This window comes from Ixodes scapularis, unplaced genomic scaffold, assembly GCF_016920785.2.
Source record: "Ixodes scapularis isolate PalLabHiFi unplaced genomic scaffold, ASM1692078v2 PGA_scaffold9__187_contigs__length_104089568, whole genome shotgun sequence".
Taxonomy (NCBI): domain Eukaryota; kingdom Metazoa; phylum Arthropoda; class Arachnida; order Ixodida; family Ixodidae; genus Ixodes; species Ixodes scapularis.
The window spans coordinates 67,884,940-67,900,817 of record NW_024609884.1 but is presented as its reverse complement, the minus strand read 5'-3'; the positions used below and the strand labels follow the sequence as shown (position 1 = coordinate 67,900,817).

Sequence of the window (15,878 nt, the reverse complement as noted above, 5' to 3'; positions counted from 1 at the left end):
ATGGCAAAGCTATTACTTTATGGTGATACCAAGTTCCAGAACTTGCTTGAGTTACTCCTCAAAATAGACAGTAAGTCATGAAAAAAAAATATTTTTAGACAGTTGAAGATTTTTGGTGTAGACTTTAAAGGCAGAATTATAAGCATGCAAAGCCTGGGAGATGTCAACCCATCTAGCCTTTGCAAAGAGTCCATTTTTGTCATCCTACATAAAGAGAGTGGAGTTTTAGTAAGCCAAGGATTACCGAACGAGTGCATACACAATCTGTAAGGACAAAGATTTCTGCCTGTTCAATTTAGTTTTAAATAACACCCAGATCTCCTCTACCAATCAAGATAAAAATTGACAATAGTAAAAAAAATGCACCCTCATGTTTACTGATCTACCTATAATCAGCCTTATTATAATCATGCACTGTCTTAGAAATAATGCTATGAGGAAGAGGAAGACGGGCTGTTGCAGGTGCCATGGCAGCGAAAGTGTTCACGAGCCTGCGGAGGCCAGTTCGAATTAAATCCAGCCAGAGTAGATGCCTAGCCCCTTACTATTCAATTATTGTAACAATAGGATGCTTCATGAGAACGAGGAGAAAAAGGTCAACATACATTGGCCTTGATTGCTTGGCCCATCACAGCACTGAATAGGTTTGACAAGGTCTGGTGACATAATTAGTGTTGAGTTGAGGGTATTACCTGAATGGACTGGTTTATCAATTAACTCTGTGAAGTTCCAAAGTAAGACACATCTCTAGAAATTGTGTAGGCATGGTGGAGCTTCCAGATGAAAGATTCAACCAGTCAATGAGAAGACAATTAAAATTGTCAAATAATAATGTTTCGACTTTTGAAAAACAACCTTTTAATCAACCATGACAGAGCATAGATTAGTAGGAAATAAAAAAAAACAACACATGCCTAGGATGGCCATACTTTTGATGATATAAAAAAATAAATGCAAGAAAATTCAAGGTTATGACTAGCTAAAGGAATATCAAAAGAAGAGATGTGATTTTTTTTTTATTGCAATGAAGCACACCACTGCTCCCTCGGCCAAACTGGTGATGACAAAATATGTTATAGTTTAAATGTCTCGGGAAAGGTATCATCAATATCAGGTTTCAACTTAGCTTTTGCAAGAATGACTACTGTAAAATACCGGGGTTAGCACCTACCCCACATTCACTGAAAACTGGGTCAATCTAGACATGGGCACTTGTCCGGGCAAATCGGGTGCGTAACACATAATTTGCAGAATTCCCACTTCGGGAAATGTTAATGGTGATAGCTTGAACAAAGTGGGTGCTACCGCGGTATTTTACGGTATGTCTGAAAAACTGTCCTGAAAAATGCTGTGAAGTTTGTCATGTCTCGGTATGAAGCTGCAAGTGTTAGTAAAGAGAACTGGAAAACTTTGGCGGTCACGTGGAGCGCCACAATCATTCACTCATTTGTGAGACTTCTTTCCAAAGCAGCATCTCTTAAATCAGTGTCCAAGAACAGACGCTACAAAAAAAAAAATTGTGGGCATCTCTATCGATATTTGAGCCTGGAAGCCAACACTTTGCCATATGAAACCAGGGTGGTTACTAAAAGCCAAAGCTACCAGAAGTTATGCGTGCGAAAACAAAATGAAAAGGTAAGTACCACCATTTTCGAACTTTGGCCAATTAATTGCGGGAAGTAATCTGTCACCTATAAAATAAAGAAAAAAAAAATTTTTTTTCTTGCATAAACTAGGTTTTATGAAAAAAAAAATTAACAGGTTCAAGTTTTGGGTACCCCTTAACTCTTACATTGTCTTTTAAGTAATGTGTGCAGCGACATAACGGGGGTGCCACGTGGTTTCCTGTTGCATTCCGTCTTCAGGGCCCCCAGTGCCCCCAGTGCTCTCTTTGCGACTGTCGAATTTTCAAGGTCCGGTTCGGCTACAATAGAGCACTGCACTCGCTTAGCATCACTGAAGGTTACGGTGAGCAATCGAGACAAAAGACAGTTTGCCACAGGGATGACGGGGAGGGTAGCAGCGGAGAGGAAATGGTTTTGTCGAGTTCGGGTGGATAGCATCACGAAACTATTACATGGCACTGTGGTTCCCATGACTGCCACATGCGGCTGCAGAATAGGAAATAAGGAGTTTTTTTCCTTTCGGATAACGCAACGGAATAGCAGTATTTCTAAGGAACGTGGCATGCTTTCTTCTTCCTTTCATTTGTGCAAAGATAAACACTTGTAGCACGAAAAAAAGATGCAGGCTAAGAAAATCTTTCCAAGAAGTGAGGGAAAACAAGAATAAAGTATATATATCTTTCTCATGACATGCTAGTTGTGAATGACAAAGCGTTTATCTGGGATGTTGATCAAAAGAAGGCTGCCCTTGTGGATGATTATCACCATGTAAGACCACAAGAATCATGTACATGTTTTCCCAGCGACGGTAATAGTTCAGCATTCCTCGATAGTCCTCCTTCTGTATTGTCACTGAATTGCCACAATCTTAAAAATAAAATAGACAACTTTTTTTTGCTTAGTGGAGACGATAAAGCCCCACATAGTCAAGGGCACGGAGTCGTGGCTCAATGACACTATACTTAAAAAAACAAGAGTATTCCCGGAAGAATTTTCTGCTTACCAGAAAGATCGCCATGTACGTGGCCGCGGCGCATTTTTATTAATAAATAAGGAATGGGCGAGGAGTGAGCTTATTGTAATACATAATAATACCGAATCCATTGACGTCACGTAACCTCAACACCAATTTAATTTCCCGCTAAGCGGGGCAATTACACCAACGGCAACGGCGACACTGCGAAACTCAGAAACGAGTGCTTAAGAGCTGCGCTCTGAAAAATTCTGAGGCCACCTAAACACTTCTTATGAATTGTGAGTGCGAGAGCATGAATGTCATTCTTCCGCTCCCTTAGTTCGTCTGCGGTGTACTGGCGTGGACGGTCGCATTTCGCTACTGCCGAGGTTGCGGCCGCCAATGACACAGATGCCTCAGGTGGCGCCATGCTTCTCAGCACCAAGAGAAGCAGAAACAGCCGCCCCCCCTCCTCCTCCTCCAGCAACGCCCAACACGAGAGCGGCGGCCGAGCATGCTCCTTCCTGGCGTGTGGGCCGAATTGCCAGAAAGAGGGCTCCTCTGTAGGGTGGCGTGCCTTGGAACTATGCGCGTCCTCCTAGCCAACGATTGTCTAGGAGCCGTTTGCTGGGACTCCCTTTTACGCTTCTCACAGTTATAGCGGTTACAGATGCTGCCGGCTCCTGGGAATTTCTTTTGCATTTTTTCGCAGTTACAAACGCCGCCGGCACCTCGCGTTGTTCGCGGTTACAGACGCCGTCGGCTTCACTCCATGAGACAGTTAATGCTTTCGCATTAAAAGAAACCACGAAACCATAACATGAACCATTCTTTGGAAATACTAGGCACAATTAATGCTGAAAGCAAGTTGTGTAGTTGGGCAAGTCGGTGCATGACGAGCGTAAATAAAACAGCAGAAGGAGTGCTGTGTTTGAGTCTGTCTTCCAGTTGCTCCTGTGTTCTTTTTGCACTGTATTATTTATTCTCATAAAGCTGAAAGGATTAAAGGGAAGCTGAAGCGATTTTATATTTGAATAAAAACACTTAAATCATCTTCATTTACCTCCACGATCACCGAATATCAAGATCATTTCTCAATTTGGTGCACGGAGGCTGCAGAAAATTATTTTCAAAGTACCGCTGAAGCCCCTCCTTCCCGAAGCGTTACGTCATAAAAGGAGAAGGAGTTTTTGCAATCTCCGCTCTCGCGCATCTTCAGCACCTATCAAAACTATGCACGTGCACTCTTTACTATTTTCAAAAAGGTAAAAAAAGGCATCACGATTGCTGTCAGTGCAGGGGAATATACCTGGCAAGCTTGCAATTGTATGCGCTGCCCACACGAGCGACATGCGCTTGGCGGCCGAAAGATCCTTTTGTGACGTAACAACTGGTCAAAGGTTTTTACATACTCAGGGTAATGCGTTTATTTAAACCGTAACAGAACGGCACAGCGCAATGCACGCTGCGTCGTTAGGTGAGAGAGTCTGCGGAGGCCCCCGGCAACAGCAGTCTTCGAAACCCAATCCGTGCAAGCGGGCCTCAGTCGGCGTTTGGACCCCGCCCAAGTGTTCCCATACGCGTAGTCGCGGTATATAGCTGAGCACGCCGCCGGATATTAGCATTATATATCGGTTTCGCCCTTCTGGGTTATAACTCAAGACGTAGTCTTGCAAATGTGCTGCTTGCTTGATCCTGCGACCAAATCTAGTTTTTGAATCGGAGGTTGTTGGACCGTCCGCGGTGTTGTTGTCCGTGGTGATCTCTTCTCCACGTGGTTCCGGTTGTCTTAAAGCTGGGGATTCTTTGGCAATCTCGGCGTTCGGGTAGCTCATGAAGGGAGATATTTCCTCTTCCATGTCCGGATCTCCTCTGTTTTCTTGTCGACGGCGAATATGGTCCACGTGTCGACGCTGAAGTCTTCCGTCATTCGACCTTGTCTGGAATGATTGAATTCCCATCGGCTTCACGATTACCGCTGGCAGCCAGGTCGGACTTCCGCTGAAATTCCTCACGTAGACTGGTTGTCCAATAGAATAATCTGCCGTTGAACCAACGCTGAGAACTTTTCGGTCTTCGTTCGTAGACCCTAGCTTCATGAGATCGAGGGGTGTGGCTATTCGTCGGCCGAACATTGCTTCGTCGGGTGTTTTTCCCGTAGAAGGCGAGACCGTCGTGTGCTGTCGGAACAAGAACCTGACGATTCTGCACTGAATTGTTCCTTCCGTAAGCTTCAAGAGGGCTTTGTTCGTTTCGCCTACCATCCGTTCTGCTTGCCCGTTAGTTGCCAGATGGTATGGTGCACTAGTGTGGTGCTTGATGCCGTTTTTTGTCAAAAACTCGTTTTCATTTCGCTTGATTCGAGAATTGGTGCGTTGTCAGAGAAACGTATTGACAGTGCGCAGACCGTCAATAAACGTCGAGGCACACATCAGCACCACTTTTAACCACTTGGAGCACGCATCGACGATGATCAAATACGATACCCCATTAATTGGTCCTGCGAAATCGATGTGGATTGTCTCCCAGTGTCGGGTGGCAGGTGACCAGTCCGGTGTTGGTGCTGTTGTTTTTGCCCGATGATGTTGCTGGCAGGTCTCGCACACAGCTGCGGTGTCCTCAATGTTGGCATTTAGCCTTGGCCACCAAAAAAGACTTCGGGCAGTGCTTTTCATCGGCACAATGCCTGGATGATTTGCGTGCAGCATCTTCAGGGCTTGCTGGCGCGCTGCTTGTGGTATGATAACACGAGCTCCCCAAGTTACGCAGCCATTTTGTGTTGCCAACTCAAGTTCCCGACGCTTGTACGGCGTGAACTTGTCTCCTGTCCACTTGGAGGTTGTGCCATCTTGCAGTCCCTTGTACGCTTGCGACAACACCGGGTCATCTCGAGTGAGACTTGCTATCTGCTGAGCAGTGAGGGGCGGACTCTCCATGGCTTCAAGCAAGAGTACATCACCTGGTGGCGCCGGTTCGTCCTTTGTGTCTGGCAGAGGCAGCCGGCTGAGCGCGTCTGCGTTCTGGTGATTCTTGCCTTTCCGGTACCGGAAGTCGTAGTCGTAGCAACCTAGCATGAGGCACCATCGCGTCATGCGCGGTGAGAGCATGAGTGGAATCTGGCGTCCTTGGCTCATTATCCCCAAAATCGGTTTGTGGTCCGTGTAGACAGTCACATGCTGACCGGCGACGTACTGGTGAAAATGTTTCATGCCAAATACAACTGCCAGTCCTTCCTTGTCGAGTTGAGCATAGTTGCGTTCGCTTTTGCCCAACGTTAGCGAAGCGTAGGTGATTGGTGCCTTGAAACCGTCATCGCTGAGCTGAGACAGAACCGCTCCAACGCCGTATGGCGACGCGTCGCAAGACAGGATAAGTTGTTGCTCTTCCCTGAAGTGAGCCAAAATTGGTGCTGAGGTTAGGATCTCCTTCAGTTTCTGAAAGGCCTTGCGTTCTTCGCTGGCCCAGCGCCACTGGGCGTCTTTGTCGAGGAGTCGATGCAGCTTTTCGGCAACGGCAACTGTAGAAGCTCAAGATACCCAGGAAAGCCTGTAGCTCCTTTTTGTTGGTGGGTTCGGGTGCTTCGGTGATTGCCTTTAGCTTCTCCTTGGTTGGGCTCACACCCTTGGCATCCACGTGGTAGCCAAGAAACTCCATGGACGAAATACCGAACTTGCATTTCTCTTTGCATATGCGCAGTCCTGCCTCGTTGAGCCTTTGCAGAACGGCGTCCAATCATTGCAGGTGCTCTTCTTTGGTTGTCCCTGTGACCATGATGTCATCGAGGTACCCGCCGGTACCTTCGAGTCCGGTTAGCAAGGTATCCATGAACTGCTGAAAGAGCAGCGATGCCACCGAAACGGATTCGCTTTATGCGGTAGAGTCCCTTCATGGTGGTCACGGTCAGTAATTCTGCCATGGCGTCGTCATCGTGTAGTCGTTGATAGGCTTGTTGAAAATCTATCTTGGAGAAGATCTTGCCTCCTCCGACGATTGACAACAATTCTGATGCCGTGGGCAACGGATATGCGTTGGACTTGAGTGCAGAATTTACCGTGCATTGGTAGCCTTCGCATAAACGCAGGCTGCCGTTCTTCCGAACGATGACCGAAGGAGTTGCCCAGGACGACGACTTCACTGGCTCCAAAAGTTTGTCCAGCTCCTCGTGAACCGCTGTCCGTAGAGCGAGGGGAACTGGTCGACACTTCCAGAATTTTGGTGTTGCCTTTAGGTTGAGGTCAATGTGCAGTGGAATGCCGATGTGTCCATCGAGGGTTCCTTTGAACACCTTATCATGCTTTGCGATAATATTGTTGAGCGTTATCGGCGACACACACAACACGCACTCCGGACACCTTGATGTCGAAAGCAGAAAACCAGTCTCGCCCCAGGAGGCTTGCTCCGGCTCCAGTAACCACGTAGGTTGAGACGAGCTTCTTTCCCTTAGAATTGCACGGTAACAGGGAGTTTTCCAGCGAGCTGCATCTTGTCCCCAGCCCATACGTGCAAAGAGATCACAGCGTTTGAGCCGAGGCAGTTGATCTTGCCAAACGCGAGAAACAGTCTCAGAGCTGATGATAGAATGCGATGCACCGGAGTCCACTTCCATCTTCAAAGGTCGTCCGTCCACCAGGAGCTTAACGATGATTCGCGACGTGTCCCCTTGAGTGACGCTGTTCACAGCGAAGAGATCTCCATCCGTCTCATCTTGCGTAGCTGTCAACTGATGAGTGTGACTTGGCAAGCGTTCTTGCGCCTTGCGTTGAACTTTGCGCTTGAAACACGTTTCTTCGAGGTGTCCCTTCTTGTGGCAAAATTTGCACGTGGCTTTCGCGTGCTTACATTCATCAGGTGAATGCACGCCCGTGCAACGGAAACATGGTTTCTTTGATGGTTTCACCCCCTTACTTGTGGTTGCAGTAGAACTGTGCTCCTTCCCTTCTGGTTTCCACATCTGGAGTTGCTGGCTGGCGGCAGACTCTGTTACCAATGCAAGAGCGTAGGCGCGGTCGAATGTGATGTTTCGTTCCACTAGCAAACGTTGAAGGTGGGAATCCTTGACGCCACAAATAAATCGGTCCCTCAGCATCACCTGGAGTGGTAGCACCGTGGAGAATTTTCTCGCTGGGGCTTGCGGAACCTGTCAGCTTTCTTGTGATGAACTGGCATCTGACTCGGGCGTGGCCGCCGTGGCCGTTGCCGGAGTGGGTGTGGTCGGTGGGACGTCACTGGGCCGAAGTTACAGTCAGCAGCAATCTTTCGCAGTGCGGCCACATACTCTGAGATGGAGTCTGTCGGTGTTTGGTTCCGTCGGTGGAATATGAACCGACTGAGTAGTTCCGCCGGCTTGGGGTCATAGTGTTCGTTGAGGCTCTTGATGATGTCCTCAAACTTGACCTCCGAAGGTTTCTTGGGCACGAGCAGGGCTCGTACGGTGTCATAAGTTGATTCACCACAGGACGCCAGGAGGACGGCTCGCTTCTTTGCGGAGCTTGTGACGTTCTTAGCCTCGAAGTAGAATTCGAGGCGTTCCAACCACGAACTCCAGTTTCCGCCAGGGATAAACTCCGGAATCCGTCCGTGATGAGCAGAGTCGTTCGTTCTTCGAAAAACTTCCTCGTCACCAGTTTTACATACTCAGAGTAATGCATTTATTTAAACCGTAACAGAACGGCGCAGCGCAATGCACGCTACGTCATTGGTTGAGAGAGTCTGCGGAGGCCCCCAGCAACAGCCGTCTCCGTGTTTGAAACCCGATCCGGGGGAGCGGGCCTCGGTCGGCGGTTGGACCCACCCAAGTGCTCCCATACGCGTTGTCGCGGTATATAGCTGAGCGCGCCTCTGGATACTAGCAATATATATCAAAGGTTTTTCGTGTTTTTTCGCATTTAGTTACATCTTCGGGGAAAACCAACATGATATTCAGCTTCACGGAATAAAAATGCTCTAGAATTCACCTCTAACTCATGTTTTTCAAGAACCTCTTCAGCTTCCTTAAGTGAATGACACAAACTGACACATCTTGTTTTGAAAGTCACAAAGGCATTATTAGGATGCTCAATGATTGTTACGACCTGGTTCCCTAGTTGGAAAACAATAAAAAAAAACTGTGGACTAGCAAAACTTTGTCTGCTATACTAGCCTATAGGCTCATGAGCCCGATCTGTGCGACAATTATGCTAGCATGCACATGCCCATGTGCCAGTTGTCCCTCACAAGCTACACACCGAAGGGCACTTGGGACAATTTGGAAACAAATTCTTCCCCATGAGTGACCAATTGCAAAACTAAACTATAACTTCACTGAGTCACTTAGCAGTGTCTTCAGCTCCCATCAACACCACCTACATTTACAAATAGACAACCCAACCTTAGGAACAAATGGACATTGCTCAAACTCCGTGTCAGGTATTTAGTTGTGCCGCAGAATGAATTGTGCATCTACTGCTGGATTCCCAATGCTTGTTACAAAGAGCTCTCAGTTTCCATTGATTGAATGTGCTGCTTTATTTCAGAACTTCTTCCTATGAAGGCACAACTTGTTGGTGCATGTATTCTACTTAAAAATCCTACATGGAGGTGGATCAGTGGCCAAGTGCATTAATGCACCGCAGCTCGGAGCATGTGGAGTGCAAGCTCACGCTGCACTCATCCCCGCCCCTGCCCGTTTCGATCTGGATGAGCATCGTACTAGCACGCAGTCGTGCATCACTACCACGTGATGCACGTTTAAGACCCCAGGCTGACAGTGGTACTGCACAGGCTAAACTGCTCATCTACAGCTGAGACACCAGATGCCCATTGGAGCTGACTGACTTCCTACTGTCTAAACAAACACACAACACAATTATATGGATATCACCATTTTAGAGTGCAGCTATTAGGCGCCCGTTTGCGGCCTGAGCGGTGTCGCCGTCAGCGTAATTGTGTGCGTTGCACTATGAGAATAATGCAACCGGGCGTAAACGCGCGTTGCATTATGGGAAAATTTTCCCGCTAAATTAAGCGGAAAAGGTTCCCTGCAAAATTTAGCGGAAAAATTTCCAACTAAATTTAGCTGAAAAAATTTTCCGCTAAATGGGAGGGGAACAGGAGAGGAGGAGGGGAGGGTATGGAGGGGCATACCACCCCTCCCCTCCTCCTCAAGAGCTGTGCTCTAATATGGCATTACAGAGAATTGTAAAAGTCTTTCACATTTTATAATTCCCTTTTCACATTTTCCTCTCGACTGAGCAAATGCAAATCACGATGAGGGTGGCGCTGTTACAAATACATTTTCCTCTGTTTATGAACACAAACCTAGCATCACAGAATACCATTAGGGCATCCGACCCAGCAGCGGAAAACAACCAAAACGTGTTATTTATCTCGCTGCTTGTATCTCTTACAAGTGCTTTCATGAGTGCAGTTCTACAAACTCCAATCAATGCTGCTGAGGCTTACACCCAGAGACCTGCTTTGCTACAGAAAAACGAAGCAAGAGAAAAAAATATTTAAATAATACAGACAAACAAATTTTACACAGCATTGTGCCAGCTCACAAAAAGGACCATCATGAAATAGGTAACCATTTGGAATGGGTGAAATTGGATTCCAATTCCTTTTGTGAAGTCTGCAAAAGCACTCAGAGCTTTCTTATGAGCAGCCTCGAAACAGTAGAAACTATGAGCTCAAGTGTCAAGAGAGTTAAGCATCCAGGTTTCGTTACCTGAAACACCCTTTCCACATGTTCCCTCGTCGTATTTTCTTCCACCATGGGTTCCACAGCCTTTCCCATGAGGTCGTAGACAGCCTTTACAATCCGAGCAAGCTCATCTTTGGTGATGTACCCGTCTCCGTTGATGTCATAGAGGTTGAACGTCCACCGTAGTTTCTCTTGGAGGGAACCCCGAGAAAGCACAGACAGCCCAATTACAAAGTCCTGCAAGTATCACCAGAAACAGGGTACAAATTTCATTACTGCACTCGCTTCAGGTCTGTACAGCACTCATTATATGGGCATCCGACTCAGCCGCTTTTCGAATCTAAGATGCACCAGTTTGCCCAACTACAAATTCTTATACACTATACACTGCAGCTCAAACACAATATCGGTACTTTCTCACAAGTTACTCGTTCTGCAGCACAGCAGTAAAGCCACTGAGTGGTAAACTTTGGTGTCGAACACCAAGGCTTACCACCCAGGTCAGTGCTGCACACAAGTGCCAAATTCGACTACACTGGCAGGGCCTTTAAGCAGTGTAACAAAAAAGCGTGTTTCAGATAATTGTGTTGCACTGTGCACACCTGTGGACAGTTGACGCAGTCCACTTGTGGCCATAAAGTCGACACTATCCTGATGTATACTGATGCCACGTTCCCACCGTGTGACCCCTAGATGGGCCCATTCTAAGTTTGCTAGTGGAGGAGCAGGTAACATAGGTGCTCTGTGCTGCAGGCTACTTTGTCAAGTGAGGGCTTGCAACCATGCAGGCATGTGCATAGCCTTTCCACTCAGTGGCATTGTAAAAATTTCTTTTTTGGTGTATTACCAATTCTGGGACAATATTCCTGCGAGCACCACACATGACAAGTGCAGCTGACTGGCCAAGGGTACTCGAGCTTAGAGCACTGTATGGGCTGGAATTTATAAACCTGACCCCACCTGGCAGAGACAGGCTTTCTAAGCATGAGCCGAAGCCCGGACCCAGCCCAACGAGTTTTTTAAAACGCAAGTCCAAGAATGGCCCAACCCCAACATGTTTCTTATAAAAACGAGACGGAGCTCCGCCTGTTCGGTTTTTCTAAAACTCTAACTTGGTGTTGCACCACAGGACCCATAAAACAGAATTCCTAAGAAGTACAGCCCATTTGTAAAAGACTCATTCTTCATAGAACGATTGCTAACTGTACCGTTTCTCACATCGAAAGTTTAGAGGCCAAGGTGGACTGGTCACTTCAAAAGCAATTAATACCCGGACAAACAAATGAGCAATACAGAAAAACATTAACTGAGGTAGAGGGAGGAATCAAAGTTGTTTTAATCGTAAGGAAAAGTCAAGTTTGAGGAAGGACGACCAACAGCCTAATAGGGTCACTAGGTGAAAATTACCAAACCAATAAGGAAACAAAGAAACTAAAAGCATGACCTGGAGACAAAAGGAGGATGGTTCACAATCATTAACATCATTTATGTGCTCCAGGATATATTAGCTTGTTCTTTGTTCAATGTTTTCAAACTGTAATTGAGCACAGCTTGCTCAGTCCATGGGTTTTTTTTTTTTTTACACTGTTTACACAATAAGAAAGACAGCTACATATTTGAGCAAATTGCCCTAGTTTTATCACCTGCTGCCCCACAGCCTTCCCCTCAGGCTCTCTTTTCTCGCACACATTTTGGAGCCCCCATAGACCACTTGTCCACCGTGTTGTTTGCAGACCGGTGGCGTCGCTGCGTTTCCATAGGAGCTAAGCCTTTTTCTTTCTTTACTCTTTCGTCAAGTAAGTTCGCTCTTCGCAAATTTTACAAAAAAAAATGCACCATCTGTGGGCAACGCTGCACAAAGTCGTAGCGCAATAGGTTAAGAAACTGAATTTTCCAGTCGATTTAAAGAGCCTGGCGTCTCCTTGTTTCACCCTGTAGATAACGGCGCTAGCCGCAAGCGGCACTCGCAGGGCAAGGAGGTTGCTCGAAGAAGCAAGGAGAAGCGAAGAGAGAGGCTTCAGTTGCCATAGCGACGGAGGGACGCACGCATGTGTCGTTCACGTGCGTGCGTCCCTCCGCTGTGTTGGAAACAACCGCAACGACAGACCAATCGCAGGTCGAGGAGACGTGTTTGCGCGCGTTGCATGCCGGTCTCACGCCGGCTTCTTCTATCCGCAAACATAGCGTCGGTTGTGATCGTCAGCGTAGACGGCGTGGTGAAAGCTCATCGTTCCGCCTAAAAGCGCTATCCTTGACTGTGAATTTTCGTTGTGTGTCGCTATGATAACCCAGCACATACTAGAAGGGAAGATCCACCTACTCGTGCGGCGATGTCGTGGCGGCACTCTCAAGACAGCAGAAATGCCCATGTCGTGTTTGTTTACTTCGACTAGTGGTGCTTTCTAAGCATTTGTGTTTTTGAACATCGCCCGGATTTCTTATTTTGAGCATTTCATGCCTGTGCTCAAGTTGAAGGTATTACTGGCGCGTACCGTATAAAGGATGCGAATTTTCACGCGTTTTCATCACCGGAGAAAAGTGATTAGGGTTAGCAATCCTGAACGCTCGCAACGTCCACCGCAACCCGCGACGCCGTTAAGAGGCTGCGCAGGCAAAAGTCGCTCATTTTTTTCAAAATGTGTGATACACTTGAGAGAGAAGTGTACTAGTCTGGTGAAATAAAGAATTTCCTCAAATTAAGCTTTATTTTTCATCTAACATAAAATAAATTCTTTTACAAAGGTAAGTTGCCTCATGGCATGTATTTTGGCCTGAAAAATTGATGTTTTGGTTATAGCGCAGTACCGCTTATAGTGCCGATTTTCGCGACTCCCGCGACATACGTTATATGCGGTCTACACTTACGAAAGGTTTTCCTGGTATTACATTTGTGCTCTTAAATACGTAGGGCCAATCAGTTCCCATTTTATCCTCAACATCTAACACGGTGCAAGTCCATACAGCACTCTCGTCCAAGCCCGGTCCAGGCCCAAGAAAAAATGTTTCGTGCAAAACGAGCCTGTTCCATTTCCAGGAAAAATGTACTTCCCAGCCCAACTCGCAAGCTTTCAGGTATAGGCCTGTGCAGTGCTCTATTCCAGCTGATGTAATTTCTCTCCTTTTTCCTAAATATCACCCATGAATCCCTAAAGGCAGTGTCATGCAGGAACTCTTGCAAAAACAAGATAAAACAATATTCTTTAAAGCTCCTCTTAATTCCAAATTTTTTGGGATAACAAATCATTTCACATTGAGAAGTATGTATAAACAGCTCTGCATCATTTGCTTCCCGAACCTTTGAATATTCTTTGTGCAATCTTGCTTTAGACATGATCCAAAGCTGAAACCCGGGCTGTGGTAGGCAACACTTGCTCCGCATTGTCAAAGACATGGGGCACCCGTTTGGTACAAACAGACACATGTGAATGGACGCAGCATAATAGTCATCTAAGTCACAGTAGGGTCTGCGTGGCATCTATGTCCTTGAGAAACACGGCACAAATTTGAAAATAAAGCATTGTCCGGACAGGGCGAACACACTATAGACCTTTTCATCCTCCTCCGCATGGGCGCTGCCATCTTGGAATCACGTGACGCGGCAGCCATTAGGTTGCTTCAACTTGCTGCTCCGCTCTCCCCTCCGCGCCTTGGCGGATGCGTTGCATTCGTGTTTTTCGTCGCATTTCACCGCGCTTGCTCGCCTTACTTCGGAAACTGTAGTCCGATACGTCTACTCGACGACTCCCGAGGTTTGTTTACTAATAGTGGCGGAACATTCTCACTAAGAAGCGCGTATATTTATATCGCGTATTTAGGATTGCAAGGCGTCAAGAATAGTCAGCGCACGGAGACTATCTGTATTTCGTGGAAGTATCGTTCTTTGTATTCATAATATATCGAAAACAGTTTCTTTTGATTATATGAGGAAACTCGCGGAGGAGATAGACAACGAGAATGTAACTTGTATTTTATCTGAGGCTAAAAGTAAAGGTACGCCAACATCAAGCGACTTGTTTGTACACAATATCACACCTACATGTGTATGAGGCTCTCAATCTCTCTTTTTTTTTTTTGCAACGTAGACATTCGGTTGGTTGGTTTACTTATGAAGCATAGGAAATTTTATACCATGCGCGCTCCCATTTCGACAGTCATTTAAATGATTTATTGATCACATTTAAATAACCAGTTCAATGCACTTAATTTATTTTAACACAAAGGTTGGGACCTCCCGCGTAAGAAACTGCCACACACACTTAAGAGTAGCGAGTTTTAGAATAGCGTGCACAAAGAAATAACGCCGTTTCTATTTGCAAATCCAAAACACGGTTTGGGTTCGGCGCATGCGCAATAATGACGACGCTTTTTTCTTTTTTGCTTGCGTTGTTTTATCTCTTGCCAGTATCTAAAATCCGCAATAATTAACGCCCCCCCCCCCCCCCAAAAAAAAAAAAAGAAAGAAGAGCTGTTTGCATAACAGCTATATGAGTCCAGGATTGTCCATGGCAAACAGAGGCTTACCTTTTTTGACTGGCTACGCCGAAATTTGTAAAGCGAATTTGTTCAAAGAAATAAATATTTTTTCACACAGGTCTGCGAAGTGGTGCCTAACACTAGAACTCAGCCAAACTTTCGGAGATATTTCTCCTCCTGCGCCCTTTAATTTTATTTGGCCAATTTTACGGAAAACAAATGCCAGATTTAATTTGACGGGCCTGTCACTTTTATCCTATCCTCAGTAAGCAAATGTTTATATAAAAAAATGTATTTCCTAGGGCAAATATCGCGAAATGCTGCTTATGAGTACTTTAGCAGGCTTGATAATTTAAGAAATTTCCTACTCAGCCTGTCAAAACATGCTCGAGTACTAAATTTAAAAAAAAGAGGCCGAGACGATATTATTTGTTTATATCAATTATTTGCGTCATTACACGATAAGTTTTTATTCTGCGAAGTTCACTAAAAGGTAGGGTGCCCACGAAAACCAAGCAGAGAGTTGTAAACTCGCGAGTTCATCTGTTCTGGCCGATTCAGAACATTGCTAATCCAGCTGTCGATGTGCTTCCTCCCTTTACATTTACATGTTACTCTATTCATTAGTTTGTTTTTCTGAAAACTGGTGTCATCGGGTACGGCCACACAGGATGGTAATCTTCCCTGTACATCAGTCAGGCGTTTCACAACCGACCATAATCGGATACATCAAAAGAGTTGGTAAAAAAAAGTCCACAATTTAAGCTAAAATACACCTCGTAGACATCAAAGTGGCTTAATACTACTGTTTCATTGGTTGTGTGCTACCAGGAAAGTAATCGTATCACAAAATTAAGCAAAAACAACGTAAAAGAGCAACATAGCCGCGTTCACGTTGAAACCGAAACCAACCAAATTGAAGCAACCTAATGGCGCCGAGTGCGTCAGCGCCCTCTGTCCACCGGTGAGGCAACTACTAAAATGAAAAGGTCTATACATCAAGATTAACCTGTATCAGAGTGCCGAGTTCACAGCCGTGCATCCAGTGCATAGATGCAAGCGTGCCCTGTGGAGCACTCCGGATTCTGCCAGTGGCAGTATCTGTGAGATTTGCCCGGAAAAGTAAAACCCAAAACCGTAGTCT

At 46.1% G+C, this 15,878-nt stretch overlaps 1 protein-coding gene across 2 annotated transcripts in view; it reads right to left on the bottom strand.

Annotated features, from left to right (window-relative positions):
• Positions 1-15,878, bottom strand: part of LOC115320180 (Kv channel-interacting protein 4) — an 846,444-nt gene that overhangs the window by 18,146 nt on the left and 812,420 nt on the right. For both annotated transcript variants that reach the window (XM_042287346.1, XM_040502826.2), the window contains one exon: positions 10,286-10,498. In XM_042287346.1, coding sequence (XP_042143280.1) covers positions 10,286-10,498 — 213 coding nt within the window. The remainder of the gene's footprint in view (positions 1-10,285; positions 10,499-15,878) is intronic.